The 20549-nt window shown below is 41.2% G+C and overlaps 1 protein-coding gene across 2 annotated transcripts in view; it reads right to left on the bottom strand.

Moving 5' to 3' along the window:
* The window catches only part of BCL2L13 (BCL2 like 13), a 39629-nt gene that overhangs the window by 2103 nt on the left and 16977 nt on the right, over positions 1–20549 (bottom strand). The window contains exons 4-6 of one of the 2 annotated variants that reach the window (XM_062616606.1): positions 19990–20146; positions 16810–16879; positions 10678–10821 (exon numbers count right to left, since the gene is read on the bottom strand). In XM_062616606.1, the coding sequence (XP_062472590.1) occupies positions 10678–10821; positions 16810–16879; positions 19990–20146 (371 nt within the window). Of the gene's footprint in view, positions 1–10677; positions 10822–16809; positions 16900–19989; positions 20147–20549 lie in introns of those variants that run through there. The other variant, XR_009964375.1, reaches the window with a different exon arrangement.

Genomic DNA, 20549 nt, shown 5'->3' with positions numbered 1-20549 from the left:
GCATCCCTGAGTACATCACCAAAACATACCATGTGGGCATTATTAACCAGAGAGCAGGATACGAAAGTCTGAAACCAAACTGAAACAGAACAAAGAAAGCAAACACAAGTACACAAGCCCAACTGAATACTACTCCCTTCTCCAATTTATGCAGGTGCTCTGTACTGCCTGTTCATTTGCATCTAACAGCATTTCTCTTACGTTAATTATATCACATTTCCAGTGCTACCCGAAGCCTGTATTTCTAGTTTGTAGTAACAAGCTGGAATCTACATTAATTCTAGTATTTTACTACAAATTTAGCTATTCTTACGGGAGTTCATTGTCCAGGACTGTCATCCTGACTTTGGCAACTTAAAACCAGCAATGAGCAGTCTCCTTCCAGTGGTTTCCCATTTCAAGACACCTCCTTGGTTGTTACACAACAACTGGATCCAGTCAGTGACGTGTGTCAGGAACTCATCCAAGTTAAACACACACATTCCTTACTGTGCTGACCATGATCAGTGTCCAGCCTGGCCCACTGAGATGCCCCCAGTGTGAGAATGCAGACAAAGGGTGAAGCAGGGCCAGTACGGCACTGACGCCTAAAGAGCTAGACTGATACCAGTGCCCTGCTTAGAGAGCAGAAGGACAATGCATTTCAGCTTTGGTCACTCCCAAATATCACTTAGTCCCTAATATGCAAGGAGTTCAAGGCCTACAAGTTTCTAATTTGGAGTAGCCATAAGGCAGCAATGCACTTTTCTCTGAGGGAAGCTGAAGAGGACTCCCCTCGTACACGGGTGTACTCTGCACAGACACACTGCAACTCTTCACTTCCCAAGGAGGAGAAAGGATCTCCAGACACGCAAAAAAAAAACCCAAACCACCTCAGAAGGAGTTGGCAGGCACAGGAGACATAGCCCAGGCACTGCTCTCATGGCAGTAGCTGCAGCGAGAGCAACTGAAGCAGAAGGGGACCCCGGCAGAAGTACCAACCTGACACTTGGGAGAGCTGTGCAACTTAGGCAGTGACACTGCAATATTTCACAGTGGAAATTATCACTGTACCAATAAACTGTGTGAAAAGGCATCAGCAGAGTCTGAGCTGAGTATGGGACCGAGGTTTCTCTATCCACTCTCCCCAAACATCTCGCCACACCATTTTGCAAAACTTGATGGACCCATTTGTGGACTTTCCCACAACAGTGGAAGCTGTAGTACAGGATAGCACTGGGAACATAAGGATTTCATCATGTTATTTTAGCAGGGGTGGGATGTAAATCTCATTTCAGTCCACAGAGTTTTGGAAAGTATTTGTGCATGAGCAAAGGAATCATAGAATCACAGAATGGTTTGGGTTGTAAGGGATCTTAAAGATCATAAAAGGAACTTGTCTTCACCAGTTCCTTTAAATTGCTTGGCTATGGGAAACATCATCCAGTTCAGTAACATGTTCAGAAACTCTCAAGAGAAATGATGCGCAGAGTTCCTCAGGGGAAGGGTTAAAAGCTATCAAGCGCTCACTAACTACTTAAAAGATCACCACAAAGTCTTGATCCAGAATGAAATCAAAATTAATAAAGCATTACATTTGTGGCAATGCTCAGACACCACACCCCCCAGCAAACTCAAAGCAAGTTCTGCTCTGGGAGCACTGACAGACAATTCAAGACTCCAGCTATAAAAGTCATGTTCCACTAAAAGAACTATATTTAGCTATATTTCTTTTGGAATGCCATTAAAACAAAACAGAGCTCTATGACCTAGGAGGAAGCAACCAGCATTGCAAAGTAAGGCAGTGGAAGAGAAGAGCCAAGACACTAATTAAAGGCAAAGGTTACCTGATACAGAGAGACCAAATGCTGGGCAGCACAGGCTGGGGCTGCTGTGCAGCACGTGAGGACAGGGCTCCACTCAGCACTGACCTGTCCTGCTCCAGCAGATGCTTGAGAGCAGCACAGCAGGAAGCAGGCACTGTGGTGTGCTTCTACCATCATGTGCTGAGGATGGAGAGGCAGCCAGTCCAGACACCCTGAGATTGTACATACACTCCTTTGGTCATCAGGGTTTTCTCTGGATGGTGATTAAGTAGGAAATATTCTCACTGTAATATCAGCTACTAATAGACTCCCCCATGCTGCCATGACTGGTTCAATATGAAGCGTGTAAAAGATATTCCAATGCCACAGTATGCTGCTGTGGGCCTCTGGCAACTGTTGTAAACTTCTTTTCAATATGAACTAAACACCAACTAGGGGCCACATTCTGACAGCCTGCATTCCCCTGAAAGCATACACTGTACAGCACTGATAGCCAAGTGCCTCTGAGCAGTGACTCAGCAGCCAGGGCAGGGTGGAGGGGGCCGCCTATACTCCATGGGGATAGTGGGGTATAGAGGCTGTAGTGAAATTTAAGCCATTCTGATGCTCTTATGTATTTCTCCAGCCTCTTCTTCTGCTCCGTTCCTGACCCACCACTCCCAACTTTTCCCTTTCCTCTCATAAGGAAAAACAAAGTTGTTATTTGCAGGGAACCCAGAGACGATTTGACCATAATAAAGAGGAATAAGTAATACAGATAAAGTACCACCACACCTACTACGTGGCCAGTAGCTGCCCAGGCACAGCAAAGTATCTTAGTTCAGTATGATGTCATAGGAGATTCTCAGCAGGTTAACAAATGGACGGGAAGGCAACGCTGACAAACAAGGATATGGCATTGGTTACGACAGTTTTTCACATGTATCACGGCATTTTTGAAAGGCCACATGCTTTGCTGGAGCGCCTTCACTGGAGATACACTTCTCACAAAACACAGGGAAGATGTGCGTATATGCTGCGGGTAACGCCCGGGATAAGGTGCCTTGGAGAGGGTGAGGAAACAAAGGGATGGTAATACAGGGAACGTGGACAGCCCTGAACATTTCAGATGCTTTACTAATACGTGTAGCAGAACTGTACACCCATCCTGCAGAAGAGAGGGCCTAAGAGGCTCCAGCAATGTATTGTTTGCTTTTTCCACACAGATTGCACTGACCTCGAAAGTTATCAGTCACTGACTCCCTGTAAATCAGAGCCTTACAAAGCCTGGCTGATTCTTTTCTGTCTTTACAGACAATTTAACTTCCATGTCAGTGCCTCGGGGACACGACTCCTAGCTTGGACAGACAGGTTGCCCAAGGTTGGGAAACCTGGGGGAGAGCTCACACTGCCTGTCGACGGGTAATTTCACTACTTTCTCATTAAAAGGTCATGAAGTTTTAATTAAAAAGCCAGACAATAACAGGCATTATTTGGGATACAGGATTAATATTTCTTGAGCTGAATTAAGAGTTGAGAAAGTCAAGAGGATAAAGCTAAGATTTCATGCTGATTCAGTTGAGGTTTGTATGGGTTTTTTTGTTGTATGAGGTTTTTTTATCTTTTAAAGCAGCTGCAATAAACACTTAATGACATTTAGGCCAATTCTCTCAATTCATCTACAGATGTGACCCAGAAGCAAAGCTCCCACAGAGAGATTAATTCAGAACATGATGGGACATGTGGAAGGATATTTAATAACCTGAGGCCTTACATAAGCTCTGGACTTTAGATTAAACACTAAATAACAAATATATGTGAAATTTTTTTTATCTGCGTTGTTTATTGTAAATGGCCAGTCTACCGCTCCAAATCAGGAAAATTAAGAGCTCCTCTTCTTCAGATTTGGGATGGGAGACCTGCAAACTTGGAGTGCTTTTCCTCATCCAGCATACTGACATAACTACATCAGGTATCTCTAGAAAAGCAAGAGTAAGTCCTCCACAGCAGCACCCTGCCACTCCCGATCCCAACCACTGCCACTTGAGGGAAGAGTTAGCACAAGTTACAAGGACAAGGAGAACCGGAGAGTTCCCTTCTTGGCTAGAACACAACAAGGATGGTCCACACAGCATGTGAGGCAGTCTTGAGGGGAAGAGCAACTTAATTCTGTCAAGGTGGCATTTGCAGGCCTAAAAGGAGCTACCAAACTCCATCACTGTCCTCAGCCTAAGGGGTTTAACTTGAAGTTTTCCACAAGACTTCTAAAAGTGACAGAAAGTGCTTGTAACAAATGTGTTGTAACAAATGCCCCCAGGATACGTTATAGCCCTGTGCTACAGGGTAAGCTACACCAGACAACTGTAAACTGGTAACAACATAATGAAAAATATCTTAAAGCTCTTCCTAAAGCAGAACCCATCAGTTTGGATTCAGCTGTATCCTGCCAGCATCAGTAACCTGGACTTCGCTGACAATCACTCTCAGCAGTGGATTCAGAACACTACCAGTCTTTAACATGTAGTAGAAATTGCTACTCAAATAAACCCCTGTCAAGTTCAATTATGATTTAAAGAAAGCAAACATAACACACACAAAATAAATCATGACTTGGCAACTGACTCTGCTGATGACTATACTATTTTTCATGGTTTTCTGATAGGTCTCTTATTAAGTGCATAAGCTGACTTACTAATCATAGTATCTTTGCTAAGCAGCAAAAACTTTGACTACACATAAAGAAAAAAAAAACCCAAGAGTCCTTATTTACTAGAATAATAACTTCAGCCTGTTTTCTGTAAAGCTGCTTTGGGTGGAAACAGATATTCTAATCAATATTCTGAATGTCCCAAAGAGGACAGTAACTTTTTTTTCCCCCTATAAAAATAGCAGGAGTATCAGTACACATTGCAACTATAATGGAGATTGTTGTTAGGTAATGAATGGAAAGAGATCCCCATCACGGTGTCTGATGGAGCATTTACTGTATCTTAGACTTTAAGACTTCGAAAGCCCTGCCCTCTAAGCTCAGAAGACCAGATACATGCAAAACAACTGCGTCTAACTGCTGTGGAAGCTGTGTGTATTCTAGGGTTTGGGATTGGTTTAAGTGCTCTTAAAAGCTCAACTAGTCAATCTAGTTCAGTTCTTAAAGTACAGACAGGCATGGTAACAGTAACTGTGTTCTCACAAGGAATGCTGTGGATAGACAACTCATATGAAACTCATCTCTGAAGATACAACAATAAAGCCCTCCCCAAAAAGACTATAGAGCCCAGCAAGCCACAGACACATCCCAGATCTTGAATTTATCTGGCACAGGAAAACATTCTGTACACAGGTCACAGAGGAATGCTACCCTGTAGGAAAAAGTATCTGTGTCCCTGAACCATTTTTCCTCCCTGAAACTACACAGACCTACATATAATCCCCAAGAAAAAGAGCACCTTGAGGTACAGGAGGAGACATTGCCAGAATGCAATGTCCCAGGAGAGCAATCCTTACTATGACAAAAATTCAAAGTGCCCAACACAGCCAGGAATTTTCTTAGGGGAGAGCACTGACTATCTTGTCCCATAACTGACCACAGAGAGAAAGGAGTTTCAGTCATTGCTTTCCTCATATCAGCAAAAGTGCGAGCACCAGGAACTCATCAAATGCATTTGTACCTAAACTCTAGTGTCTGTAAAACAAAAGGCAATGAGTGATGAACTGGCCTGTGTCCAGGGATCCTCCCTCTGGGGAAACAAGCAAACTTCCCACAGTAATAGATCTCCCAGGAGATGGGAATGTGCTTGTTGTCTGATTTCTAACTGTAACAGAGGAGCACCCTCCTCTATACTTACTCACTATTGCAATGGAGAAGTGCTGCCTGTGCTACGAGCTCAATAGGCAAAAGCTGTGCCCACATACAGGGTAAGGACAGCCCTGCTCCCACCTGGAGCCCACACCAGGCTGCAATTCCTTCTGCTCTGTTCCTGTCCACAGGCCCAGACCTGACAGCATTACCCTGCTAACCCTGCAGAGAAATGGATGATAAAGGGGCAGCTGGCAAAACCCAGATCAATCAATAAGAACAATGCATCAAAAAAAGAGTAACAGAAAATCCTCAGGCATTTACTGTAGTATTCATCTGTGTGAAGCTGTCAAGATAGGTGGAGCCAAGAGAAAGAGATCCCACGAATACAACTGTGCTTTTTATTAAGGCAAAACAAGGGAAGAAAGGTCATGCGAAGTGAATCAAAGCACACTGATACTGCAGCCGCTGCTCTCATCCCCTTCAAGGAATGCTCTGACTAGAACAGCCTGAAGAAATGATCCTATTGCTTCCTCTGCCCTCTAACATAACCTCTACTACCTGCTGAGAGTCAGCACCAAAGTAACACCCTTAAGGTTGCAGCCTTACTGGTTTAAATTGAAATAAGTTCAGATATTTAGAGACCAATTTTTCAGACAGACTGATCTGAAGTTGTTGGGAGGGGAAAAAGAAAAGTAGATCTAGTTGCTCCTTGACCATTCAAGCTCTTTCTCCCTCAGCCACAGTGCCTAAAAAATAACACAATCTGTTACTGTACCAAAGAAGTTACACACAAATAGAAGCAAGCACTGCAGTGTTCCATGATACAAGCATAAAGTGGAATTATTTTGAAAGGAGAGCTCCTTTCTAGGACTTCCCTAATTAAAAACTGTCTTTTCTGACATCTTTACTATGTTTAACTTCTCTCTACTCCAGCAGAGCACGTCTCTCTATTTCTGCATTGTCATTCTCAAGCAGACACCTGGATTGCTGCAGGAGATTTTAATCTCCAGCACAGCAAACTGCCACCTCACTTCCCCAGGATGACAAGTGTGTTTGTACTCTTTCCCCCCTCCACATTATTAACAGGCTCCCAGTACACAGATCATTCAATCATCACCAGCAAAAAAAAAAACATCAAAACTGGCAGGAAAGCCCAAGACAAAACCTTGGGAACAGAGAGCAGCTCTTCTGAGGCTGAAATAGGAAACTGTAAAGACTGCAAATATTTCAAGCAAATTTACTCTTTTCAACATGGGTAGTTAAGTAGTTAAATTCAAACCGAGGTCTGACCATCACAAGAGAAGAACAGGGACAGTTTCAGCTAGGAGTCACAAACACAATTACGAGCCTCTTACTAAGACATGTTTTCAACCAAACACCGATAAACACTGACCGCATGCACTTACTCCACCTCTTTCAAACAAGTGAAAAGCACATGGGCTTGTAACATGACAGGGAATCCGAGGGGAAGGGAAAAAAAGGCACCTAGCTTGCAAGTAATCTTATTCTTTTGCCGCCTTGCAGACATATCCAGACTATTTCAATGTAGATGAAACCTAACCTTGGAAACCAGGATCCGCAGACCTTGAGAAGAAATAAATTATTTGGGAGGAGGAGCGGAAAAGGAAAACAATCCTTACCAAGTGACTGGCCTTACTGTGCACTTTTCCAGGAGACCAAGAATTGCTTCTGATGCAGCAGCATTCAGCGCTAGAGAAGTCAGAGCAAACTGCGAGGGGAGGTATGAAGAGGGAAGGGAGGAGAAAAGAGGAGAAGGGAGGGAAGAGGAGGAAAGGGGAGGGGACAGCACGTACACTGCATGGCAGTTTGTTGAGCCCTAACATTGCTTTTGGGAGAGAGAAGAACAAAGCTACTGCTAAATTAGGCTGGGAATCAGTTTGCGATGGTTCAAGATGGTAAGGGAATGAGATATCAGTATGACCATTTGGGTTCAAAACAGAGAGCCAGGAGGAAGAAATGTGTGTCTATTTAGACAAGCAGGAATGCCAAACATGCTTCACAGGAGAGATCATACTAAAACTTTATGTGAAGCAGGGTAAATGTAAGAGCTGCAGCCAAATCTTTCACTGCAATTAGTGAAAGAAGGAAGCAAAATTTTCTTGCTCTCCTCCTACAGTCCTCCAAACTCAGCTTGCATCTACCTGAAAATCTAAGAGATTGTAAATTAGATGGAGTAGTGACTTCATCTCTTCAGTCATGTTTATGTTGCCAGCTGTACCTGAACACATACGCAGTGTACTACAGACACTCCTACACCAAAGACAGTCACCCAAAAGCAGTAAAACAGACCTAGGGGAAGTGGAACAGCACAAGTAAGGGCTGTTTCAACACATGACCTCATCACCACATCTCTGCAGGACTGGGATGAAAATTCAAAAAGCAATTTCTCATCTCAGAGGCTCTACCTCTCTGGTATCCAAAATTTCTCACTCCTTACAAGCCACACTGACTTCTTGATATCTACTGCCAGCTATCCAAGTCATTAGACTTATTCCCTTCAGGTAGCAATTCTGTTTCAAGCTAACTGCTGTCCACCATCTTATGCTTTCCTGGACCTACAAGCCTCCTGAGCCCACAAAGCAACTTCAAGTCTTGCACACATGCAGAACCTTGTGATCCCTTCCAGCCGCATCGTGGCTGCACAGCATGACACAGCAAGTGGTCCGCTGGATGACACAGCTCTAAAGTTCTGACTCCACATATCTGCACTGGGGCACAGGGAGGGCTCAGCTGACCCCTTCCCTTTGACTAGCTACTTCCCTCTTTGCAAAAGTTGACTTCAATACAGAAATTGAGGAAGATCCCGAATTAAGTGGTGCCAAGGGAAAAGACAGCACCAGAGACCCTACACAGTTATTGAGGTGTGCCCCTGAAAACCTGACTCCTGCGGGGCTCTCCTCTGCTCCCGATGCACAAGCAAACAGACAGGCTGTTCTGCTGTCTTCTCAGTTTTAAGACCTATCTCCACACTACTCCAGAATAACACAAAAATTGAACCTCTTACTGTCACAGAAATGTAATTCGCTGGAGACTCATAGGGTTATACACTGCCCTTATGGCTTCAGCAAAGTATTGCTGACAACTTGATCCAGCACACAGAGCCCCCGTGGCAGATGCTTATCTTTAAAAATGCAAACCACTTGGGTGATGGCTAACAGCCTGCCAGGCATTTCTGCCCTGGCCCTTCTGAGAAACACACCCTTACCCCAGCACTGCCATCCCCAGAGCTCCATCCCACAGACCTGGAACAAACCAAGAAGCATGCCACTCGATAAAAAGGAACATTTTTTCTTGCAGGGAAAAAGCAGATCACTAAACCCATGTATTCCCTTCCTCCACATCAAGCCACAAGCCCAGTGGGTCCCCAGCCCCAAGCCCAGAGCAACTCACAAAGGGTTAGTGCAGCTACGTGAATTCAGCTGGAAAGGATTTTCATCACCTTGTCTCTTTCCTCGCCTCTTCTGCTGTTTCAAAAATAGCTCTGGCTTGTTTGCTGTACTGCTTATGTCAGTCTGATTTTATGCCTGACTGGATGTATACAGACAAGCTCGTAGCCCGTTAAACACCGACTACCCAGATTAGTACATACATGCACAGTCACACAAACACAAAGCACAGTCCCCTCCCTTCGGAGGCCATGCTGGAAAGCTGCTTGCTTTCAGAGGCTTTGTGCTGTATTAAGTATGTTTATAGCAGACCTCGAACAGGGGCTAAAGAACACACCACAGCCTTTTCTGAGGTTAAAACAGAACAGGCAGAAAAGCAAAACAGCCATCCGTCTTGGAGCTGCAAGTAAGGACCTTCACTGGGATGAAAATACGTTGAAACGAGAGTGCATTTATCAAATGACCTAAGGTCACTTGTCTGCATGCTGTTAGTGTTTCTGTCCATTAAAGACAAACAAACCCTCCCAAAGGCCTTGAAAACTATTATCCACCATTGCTGGGAAGGGATATGGTGGGGAAGGTGCAGACGTGCAGAAATACCGGAACAAACTACTCTTAAAAGCCCCTTCAGGTAAAGTCCTGAACCACGAGAAGCTGTCTGAATGAGATTTTTTTTCCTACAAGCACTTTTTTAATCACTGGGTTTTCCTGAGCAGCTTTTCTTTTTTAGAGTAAATCAACTTGCTGGAGGTATTTCACTAATCCCAGATTAATTCCATTCAAATCTGGCATCCTTCTCAAACCCAGTCATCTAAAACTCAGCCTTCAAGACCCAGCTCATTGGCTGTGAGCTGTCTCCCCGATGTATTTTTAAATGAAACCTTCTCAGCATGCCATGACTCAGGAACATTGGTTACTATGAATTGAAGATTTCCACAAGGAAATGCAGCACAAGAATTTTGGTTGCCCATTCTATCCAAGTTCCTATATAGTGATAAAATCACAATATGCATTAGCTATTTTATCACTTATTATAAAAGTAAATTAATACCTACATACATTTCTGTATGGAGTGCTCCCCAATTAATTATCTGCAAAAAAAAAAAACCCTCTGAAATTTAAGAGGGGAAAAAAATGCATCATTTCCAGCAGCCACTAGAGCATGAATACACTATTAGAAAGATAAGCCTCTTGGGCACAGTATTTCTTGTTATGGTTGTTTGCTTCTACATGCAATTCTGTATGTATTATCAACACGAAAGAACATACAAACAAAAGCTCACCATATAGCAACAAATTAGCATCTTAATACACAGTGTAGAAAAACTAGTTGTTACTTGACATCTGAGGACCTTTTCAGTTTCAAGAGCAATCCACCAAGCCAGACTTGCAAAGAACTGGAACAGACTCCCTAGGGAAGTCATTGAGTTCAATCCCATAGGTCTTTAATGTCAACCTCAGAAACAAATGGGTAAAAATCAGCTCTGCCTTGGGGCAGAGAGGTGAAGATCCCTTTCAAATTCCACGGTCCTCACCTTCTGCGTGTTTTTCTTTTTTTTCTGAGGCATTCCTTCTCTCATCTGCTTACTTCTAGCAACCTTTCCTTGCTCTCACTCCAGTTAAGACCAGTATCATGCTTAGAAATAAGCTTTGAACAAAGTATGAAAATTAAACACCATCTCCTTACCCATCCTCCTTGTTGAATGATATAATCTGCTGAATAGTCTTCTAGATATGTCACCCCAAAGTTCACAAGTGCACTCAGTGGCTCCTGGCCCCGTCTGGTTAACTCCATCAGAAATTGTTGTAGCAGAACCAGGGGTACCAAGACCTTCAAAAGAACAAGAATTGTGAATAAATACGGAAAGCTTTATCAATAACTACTGTTAAACCAGAAGAATTCATGTGGTCCACAGAAAAGGTCTGAGTCTGTAAGTTCAAAGATATTAGGGACTATACACTTCATTTCTGTGAAGACACAGGGCAAAACCACAATACAATTCAGTAAGAAAGAGGCACATCATCTGATAAGCAAAACAGCACAGCCTAAAGTGAGAGTTTCACAGAACAGGACTGCAGTATTTTCTTAAGCCCTACTTTTTTCCAGCACAAGATTCGGGTAAAGAAGCAGAACAGGTCCAGAATTTGCTACTGAAATTCATACAAAAATGGAAAGATGCAACATTACAAATAGTTTGAAGGGATATGCATCTACATTGTACTTAAACAGCAAATTCATATACATTCTTGAATAGATACACTGCACTAGTCAAGTCTCTTTAGAAGTTCATACTTGGCTTTCAGACAGGACAGAAACAAACACCTCCCAGCAGCCTAACATTACAGACATGTTTAAATCAACAAACACAAACCCCTTTCCATGTTAAACTCTCCCTCCTATGCCAAATTTAACAAGTACAGGATTCCCTCCTTGATTTCCTACTCCCATTCCTCCCTCCAAACCTTTTGTCTTTAACTGAACGCTTGGCCTTACCCCAAATGTGAATTGCTCTGGAAGACTCAAGGCTCTGTGAACCCACCTCCTTATTACACAGTTCTAGACACTTCCTTCTGAAATCATGTTTTTGTTTGCCTAAACAACATTCACTTGAACTTATAAACTCTAAATTTATTCTCCTAAAGCACACAAGTGGCCCTCTGGGCAAAGTTTATAGGCAGCACTTTGCCAAGGTCAGGAAACTGGTATGAACTGAAGTCATTAGCATTTGAAAAAGCGCTATTATGATACCAGAAAACAGTATTTGTTTTCCTGCACCTAGCTTTCGACAAATGCATTACACATCTCTTTACTGTGCAAATAAGAATGTTGTTTCCCAGCTGCACAAGGTAGATGCAGGCTAACGCTACTGCACAGACTAAATGCCTCCTCTTCTTTCAGCCTGATTTTCTTTTCTGTAAATTCCTAGAAGTCATGGTGTAGGCTGCAAAGCTCAAGGAAGACAAATAAAAAGTAGGCTGGGTTTGAGATTTTTACTAAGTCCATGGTGGAGTCACACTGAGATGGGGCCTTAAAAATCCCTGTAATCTGATAAATTTAAAATGTTCCAGCTGACTGTATCAGTGCCCACAGCAAGAGGGTTGGAACTAGATAACCTTTAAGGTCCCTTCCAACCCAACCATTCTATGATTCTGTACTGTTCTGGGATGAACAGTTAACATTGCAGTCACTAAACCAGGAATGAGATGGTGCTTGAATTTTACGAGCCTTGGAGTTTTTGAGTTTCTTGTAACTAAACTCAGAGGCAGAAGGGGTACAAACTTAAAATGCACACACATATGGAGCAGGTCAAGGTCAAGTAAGTGTCAGAAGAAACTTCAATCTTTTTGGATTAAGATAAAAAAAGCATGCTGTCAAGACTAGCCATCTCTCAGAGGTTTGGGCACTCCCACGTTAACCACAACAGCATGAACAATGAGATCTCAAAATATTTGACATTTACTGTAAGCTGAAAGCAAGAGAAGCAAAGGCAAAAAAAAGGCTGCTTAGGAAATGAAGGGAGCTCAAATGTTGGCATACAGAACATGATTGTTGCCGTCTTCCTTTGTAAACTTAAATATCTTATCCATCCACTCCTCACAAATTTAGCAAGCCTCTGCAGGCCTCAGGAGCAAGGGACCCAAATCAAACTCTAATACCCAGTCCCATGCAGACCAACAAACATCGCCAGGTTTTCTGTTCCCACTGAAACTATTGACACTTCTGACTTTGAGATCAGTAAGAACGGGAACAGGCTTGCATGAGACTGTCTGTAAACTCATCAAAGAAATTACCTTCACAATACTTCCATAAAGGTTAACAACAGCTTTCTGTACATAAGAGTAGCTGTGCGACAGTGATGAAATTGAACTAGACCAAAGTAAAAATAAAGCCTTGACAATGAAAAACGACTGCAGTTCCCTCCACCAGTATGCCTAGGAAGGAATGCTAGGCGTTATTTATATTTTGACTGAAGAAAAACATACACAGTATCAAGCACAGCATGACAGAACACAGTCGGCAGGAGAAAACTTCCGGGGAATCATTTAAAATAACAACATTTACTATCAGAAGATTTCCAATTAATTGTGTCAATGAAAGATTTCTGTCAGTTATGCTACTGCAATCCCATAGTGCAATATTACAAATTCAGACATGTGCCAAAAAAGCACCATTACAAAGAAAGTTCAGAGTCTTTGAAGAAGTTCTGTCCAAAGTCATGGCCACTTCTGTGCACCTTTTGACTATTTCAACATAAAATTCATCTAATTCTTTACAACTATGTCTTACATTTTTGTTGGATTATTCTTTGGCTCCATTATTCAGTAACATGGCATATTAAGATGACTGCTAACCTACTACCAGTTCAGTTGACTCCCAGTATCAGTATCTGCTATCCTTTTATCTGATGCACAATAGTGGGATTAGGCATTTTGGGGTATGTATGCAGTATTCAGTTTTAAGCTAAAAGCATAAAAACCTCAATGGTGGAGTATTTCAATTTTTATTACATTTATTTGATTACACAAATATAGCTTGCCTTCAGTTTGGGGTGGTTTTGGTTTAGGCTGGTTTTAATGAGAGCCTTATTTCAAATACAAGGTGAAGATTCCTTTCTTTACAGAATCCAACATCATGACTGTTATTTTCACATCACCATTTTTGAGAAATACATGAAATAATTTATTTTCCTGACTTTTTTTTTTTTTTAAACTAACAACCAGCACTTCTAATGTCTGTGGTAAACTTTGCTTCTGTGGGATGTTAATGGAAGAACTGATGTTGTACGTATTAGTTTACCCCGCAATATTTCCTCATCTAGATTGATATTCCTGGTTTAGTGACTGAAAATATTCCTTTACAGCTCATGTGCCAGTCAGTTAACAAAATCCCTTCAGCAGTTCAAACATAGTACTGCGCTCTGGAATCCACAATTTTAAATGGAAAAAAATAACAGCTATATTTAGAAGTGTCTTCTTTCTGCTCACACTTGCATGATACTGTTCTTTGAAAACTGGTATGTCTAAAAATGACACCTTCCCCACTGTAAACCAGACAGATCAAGCTTTTGTCCACATTCGAGCTCCAACCAGCTAGCCAGGTAGGTAACCCAGTACCTCCCAGAAGTACGTCCTTACCTGTATGCCATCCTTCTAGCACATGTAACATCATGGAAGATTTGCAAAGACTACCCTGAGTCTGCTGTGTGCCACAGAGAAACTGGGCCTTTAAGTGATCAGTATGGCTCTCTGAGTGCACCACATTCTGTATATTAAATAGATGGGGCTTCTATAAATACATACGTATAAAAATACATACCTACAACAGCAGAGGCTCAGAAATTTAAAGTGAGATTTTGTAGACTAGTGCATAGGCTACTGAAAGCAAAAAGAGCATCTTGCAGTGCAGGATGCCGCTACTGAGCACAACAGAAACAGCTTACATGTAACTGAAAACAGATTTCATCTACTACCTTCAGTTAGTTTATTTCTTCTAGTCTGGATCAGCTGCAAGCTTTGATCACACAGAATTCCATCTGTGAGAAGGGATTTCCCTGGTTTTAACCCTTTGACATCTGCCACTGCGCATCTTCAGTTTCTGCTCCACCCAAGAAACTATCGGATACATACAGCTCTGAACATGTAACAGGGAGTGAGCTATTATTTGGTTTGGGTAGCTCAGCTAGTTGTATGTTTTTTTATAATTTAATCATAAAAAGGAATAAGCTTCAGTTCTCCCAGTAGAGTCAATTTATATTTACATCTTTCAGATTTTCACAAACTTAAGGCCAGCACAGCCTCATATCGCTGCTGTGTGCCTGCTAATTAGACCTAATACTATGTCTATTTATAGCTGCTTTTTAACACTGTTTTTCTAACAGCTTCTTCTTTAGAGTGAAAAATAACCTAGGTTAAGGCTGCAGGAAAGATATCTAGATTTCTTCTGTTATAAAATACAATTCTGATTAAGATGATAAAGGAATTTAAAAGGAAATGAAACCAATGCAAATGTATTCCATCTCCTCAAAACAAGTATTATTAAAGGAACTGCTCAGCATTCCTGAAGCATCAAGCTACCACAGAACCCAACAGAAACAGATTTTGTATTATTCTAAAAAAATTCCTTTCTGGTTTGTTTGTGGACTCTAAGTTTTATAGCAACAAATGTTAAGGGTAAGCAAAGATGATGAAAAAGACTTCTGGATGATACTCTCAATTACAATGGCTGATGGGGACCAAAATCCATTAGCCACAGGACCTGCACAAATGGGTAGCAGCAATGAAGGCTGAATCATAAACCCCTGAAAGTGGCTGATCCATCTACTCAGGACCCTGCCTTTGCAGGGAGGTTGGACTAGATGATCTCTAGGGATCCCTTCCAACCCTAATGATTCTGTGATCTTCAAAAGGGGTGTACCCTTTTGTACACATGGAGAACAAGTAGGCAACTAACCTCTTCCCTTGCCAGCTGAGCCACAATGATGGACTTCATGCTTGGTTTTAGTTTTTACCAAATGAAAACTACAATGTGCTAGCTCAAGCCACCTTCTTGATAATAAGATTTCATGGTTGTTTTAAACTAAAATGTTATGAATCATAAGATAATAAACTGAAAGGACTCACGCACCAATTTTAATTGCTGGAGCCATGGGCAGTAACTTGTCAAGCAGTGTTTAATAAACTGCTTTAAAAGTGCCCACACCCCTGGTTAGATGATCAGTTTCTGAAGTAAGCAAGAACATCTATGTAACGAAAACTATTTCTGGGAAAAAATATCAAGGGGGCGGGGGGGGGAGATTTCTTGTTTAAATTTAAGACCACATTGTAACACTCAATTTGTGATTAAATTTGCAGTTATTTCATTTTCTCATTATGTTTCTGATGCCCACTGAACCCATCAGAGAACAATTAAGATGATGAATTTGAATGATTAATGGAAGATGAATCTGGAAACAGGAATTTTCTACTCATCCTACATTAAAACTATTATAGGATACTTCAGCTACAGATCTGCATTTTGTTTTTAAAAGAAGCTTCATATCATTTGAGATAACTGCTCCTGAAGAAGATAGGCACACCATCCTTATGTTTTCTGAACCATTTAAATATTGTGACGATACTGTCACTTTTTATGTTCACCATGTTTAGCACCTTTTTTTAACATACCTTTTATGAACCCGAGATAGAAGCAAAGAAACAACAGGGAAATATTGTGAAAACATCTGTCTCAGATTCCATTACAAAACTGCTAAAGAAAAAAAATCTCTCTTGGGAATTTAAAAGTGATTATTTTTAAGAAATTATGTCAAGCAACAACTCTTAACTATTCATTTGAGTATAATAAAGGAAGGCTGACCTAACAGTTTCATTAGATAACTTCTGGCTAAAATACCTAAAAAATACATATTATGTAATCTGCCACCATAGAATGGTTTGGGTAGGAAGAGACCTTAAAGACCATCTAGTTCCAAACCCCTGCCATGGGCAGGGACACCTTCCACTAGACCAGGTTTTGCCCAAAGCCCTGTCCAACCTGGCCTTGAACACTGCCAGGGATGAGGCAGCCACAACTTCTCTGTACAACCTGTGCCAGGGCCTCACCGCCCTCATAGTGAAGAGCTTCTTCCTAACATCCAGTGTCAGTCTCCCCTGTTCTATAGTTTGGAAGTCATTCCATCTAAATATCAGGAAACACCTTTTTATTGTGAGGGTGACAGAGCACTGGCACAGATTGCACAGGTTGATCATCTGTACCTAGTAAAACACTATGGACATCAAACAGATACAAGACATATCAAAGTGAAAGTCACTTATTTGGTACCTTATTCCATCCACTGGCATGGGCAGCTGTCTCTTCTGTCCGCTGTCGATATTCTTGATATGTCACCGGCCTGCAGAAGTTAAACCAACACTGAAAGTTATAAAAGGAAACAAAAGAACAAGAATAAAATAAAACTCTGAGTTTTCAGAGGACAAAGTATTTTTACATGTATCACAGCAACTAATTTTCAAGAGCTAACAAGTCTTGTGTTTCAGGACATAAAAGACCAGCATCATCAGTAAGGAAGGCATCACATTCTCCCAGTTATATATAATTTCTTATAATTACTTCAGTGAATTTCATAATAATTTGACACTCTAACCTTGAACAGTTGAAACCCTTATTTGCAAGAAACAGCACTTTTGGTCACAAAATTTCAGGAATTCAGTATTTTTATTTCAATAGATACCTCCATTTTAGACTTATCACATCTCTAGTTCTCTGAATCGGGATGATGACATTTCTCTCTTCCATACCCTCTCCTCTAAGATCATACAGTTATCTTAGAGTCAGTAATAATAAAGACTTTCTGCCAAGCAGCTTCAAAAGCAGTTGTTCTGAGCCAGATCATGACAAAAAGCAAGTTCAGACTTCAGTTTAAGGGGAAATAGCAGCAAGTGTTATGGGACAGAGGACTGCTTATTGAACTCCAAGAACCTGTCATGCTCCAACAGCCTACTGTACCATAGCATACTTGTTATATGCATATATGAGGACAGGAAAATACAAACAAAATAAGTATTGCATCAAATAGCACTACTGTAGTAAACATGGGGAAAAGAACAGAGTTAAAGTACGCTGGGGCTGGGGAGAACGTAATTTGGGTTTTTCACTTTAAGTGCATTCTCTTAACTTCCTTGGTACATTAGTTTCTTTAAAATGCAAATCCAAATGAATCAGTGGGATGAAAAGAGCAACAACAGCTGCAGGAAGGATATTATCAAGAGATTAAACAGTAGCTTTAGTTTGCCTTATAAAAAGGCATGCGTGTCAACAACACATTTTCACAGGCATTTCAGACTTTTTATGTATGCATACATGTATATAAATAGGAAAAATACTTAGAATGAAAATATTTTCCCATAGAAAACGTAAGAACAGAACAGTTGGGCTGCTAACAAGCTAGAACCACTTAAATTTCAAAGGCCTCCTCTCAGGAACTTTCCAAAAAAGAATGAAGCCGGCGTACATCACATAGGACCCCTCAATGTCAGTCAGCCAATTATCTACAACTTTTAAGACATTTAAACTTAAACTGCTGTTATTTCAATTACCACTTTAGACACACAAAAAGGATGGGGTGCAAGGATCACTGCTTATTTTCCAACTTGTTGCTGGTCTGCTTTTTTAGTGTGGAGTGAGGTATTTACGAAAACATCAGCTCTTCAAAAGATACTAAGTGCAAGTTTTTAAGGCCATATGGGATAAATGCCTGGCTGGTAAAGGCAAGTAAGCTCCTACATTTCTGGAGGAACGAACTAGCATACATTTTGCCACTTAAGGAGAAACTTGTACCCCACATACTCTTTTCTATGGGTAAATAATTATTAGTTTACACAACATCGAACTTGACTCTATAAAAACTAAATAAAGAAGCAGACAGTATATATGTTAGTTTCTGAAAGTTAAATGGTGAGTTGACAGAGTGCACTTGGATGACTCTTGGAAAAAGAGTCAACCCTCTTAATCTGTGTGGTCAGATGTTACATGGCACCTTTGTGTGAAATCCAGGTCAGAGTCATAGAATCATAGAATGGCTTGGGTTAGAAGAGACCTTTAAAGATCATGGGCAGGGAGGGACATCTTTCACTACATCAGGTTGCTCAAACCCCTCACTTTAAACAGTCAGTTTTAAATTATATTGGTCACAAAAAGTTCCCCCTTAGTTGTTGACTAGGGAGCTACTTAAGGAATAGATCACTAAGGAATCACAGAACGGTTGAAGCTGGAGGGCACTGCTCAAGAATATCCCACCTCTCTGCTCAAGCAGGGTCTCCTACAGCAGGTTGCCCAGAACCATGTCCAAATGGCTTTTGAGTATCTCCAAGGATGGAGATCCACAAACTCCCTGAACAACCTGTGCCAGTGCTCAGTCACCCTCATAGTAAAAAGGTGTTTCCTGATGTTCAGACGGAATGACTTTCAAATTTGTAATCTTCCAGAAGCCTTCCAAAAAGGGTATTTATTACCTTCATGAGGGCATGAAATGACTCTCTGATGCATACATGCAAGGCTTAAGCCCCATGCATCAGAAAGTTTACATTAGGTACTGGTATCTAGGCTTCTAGGATTTTGTTGTTCAAACAGTTCATGAACAGCTATGCAAACTCTGAAAGAGTAGTACTAGAGATTCTCATCTTCGAGTCATATTATTTAAACCAATCCACAAAACATAACTGAGTAGCTATTTGCTAGTGCTGCCTTGACAGCTGCATTTATGTAACTGTCCCTAAAGTTGCGCCTTCCATATCTCTACAAATACCTTTTGGAGGTCACTCAGAACAGCCAGAACTAGTTCATGTTGATCCATTTAAAATCAGGCTGGTGATTTACAATAGAAAACAAAGCAACCACAACAATTTTACTAATTTGCAAAAGACATTAATCGACATAGTAGCATGCCAGGTACAATGTGCTATATAAGCTTAAACTGGCAGGACAGCTCTTAAAGCACCAAGGTTAGTCCAAGGGCCCACATCTGCATCAGATGTGTACATGAATGGTGGTCATAAAGCATGTAACTACTGTCCTTCCAGGGAAAATCTCCCCCTCATCTTCAGCCAGACTACAAACAAACCTTCAGCTCCATTCTTAACTCTAAAGTAAAAGAAGTTAATCTGGCTACAGCCCAGCATTCATGAAACTGTCAATGACAACTGGCAGCTGCCAGCTGCTAGTTCCACCAGCATCTCAAACTGCTTGAACTAGTCTCAGAAGTTCAATGATAAAAGCTTAGAAAAACTTAGGAATTTAAATTACTGCAAAGAGCAAACACCACAAAGAAGTATTTGCACAGTACAGCGCAAAACAAAACCAAACAAAACCAAACCCAGCCAGGTAAAGGAATATTGAAAAAGAAAGAAACGCAACACAAAACGTAGTCCCGTCTTTAGCATTTCAGCAGCAGTCACAATTCAAAAGGAAACACCTTCTCTTTGAGAAAAGCAAATGGAAACTCACTTGCTAAGCAAGCTCTGTAGTGCTTTGTGCAGATGTTCTTTAAGTTCCTGGGACACTTTCTCCCCTAAATGAGCCAGGCAGTCTTCTATTGAGCTCTCTGGGTTGGCAGGACTGAACACTGGGGAAGTGTGGCAGTCAAATCCTGTAGTGGTAAATGCTGAGAGACAAAAGTATACAAAAGAAAATAAAACAGATTCATGTAAGAACATCAACAGTCTCAGATTTCTCATCCCACCAGTTAATACAGTTTACAGAAGGGATGAAGAAATCCTAACTCTATAATCAAAAGATGTTATCAACAAACTGTAGTAAAACAAGTATGGTTAAAATATACTCTGGAAGTGGTACTTACGAGCCATAGATGACTTGGAACTACATTTCCCCTCCAGCTCTTACTTCACAACTGCATCCTAGCCAGGAAGTTAACTGAATGTGCAGCTGCTCTCAATTTTAAGCTGATGCTAACCCTGATGGAGCACCAAGAGAGTCTCTGTTCCATGGTAAAATTTGCCCTCACATGGACATAAGTATCTGCAGCAGTGCTAGAAGATAATTTTTTT

The sequence above is a fragment of the Pezoporus occidentalis genome, unplaced genomic scaffold (genome assembly GCF_034315485.1).
Source record: "Pezoporus occidentalis ecotype Australia unplaced genomic scaffold, CSIRO_AGI_Poc_V1 ctg19, whole genome shotgun sequence".
NCBI classification, from domain to species: Eukaryota; Metazoa; Chordata; class Aves; order Psittaciformes; family Psittacidae; genus Pezoporus; species Pezoporus occidentalis.
This window is presented reverse-complemented; position numbering and strand designations above follow the sequence as displayed.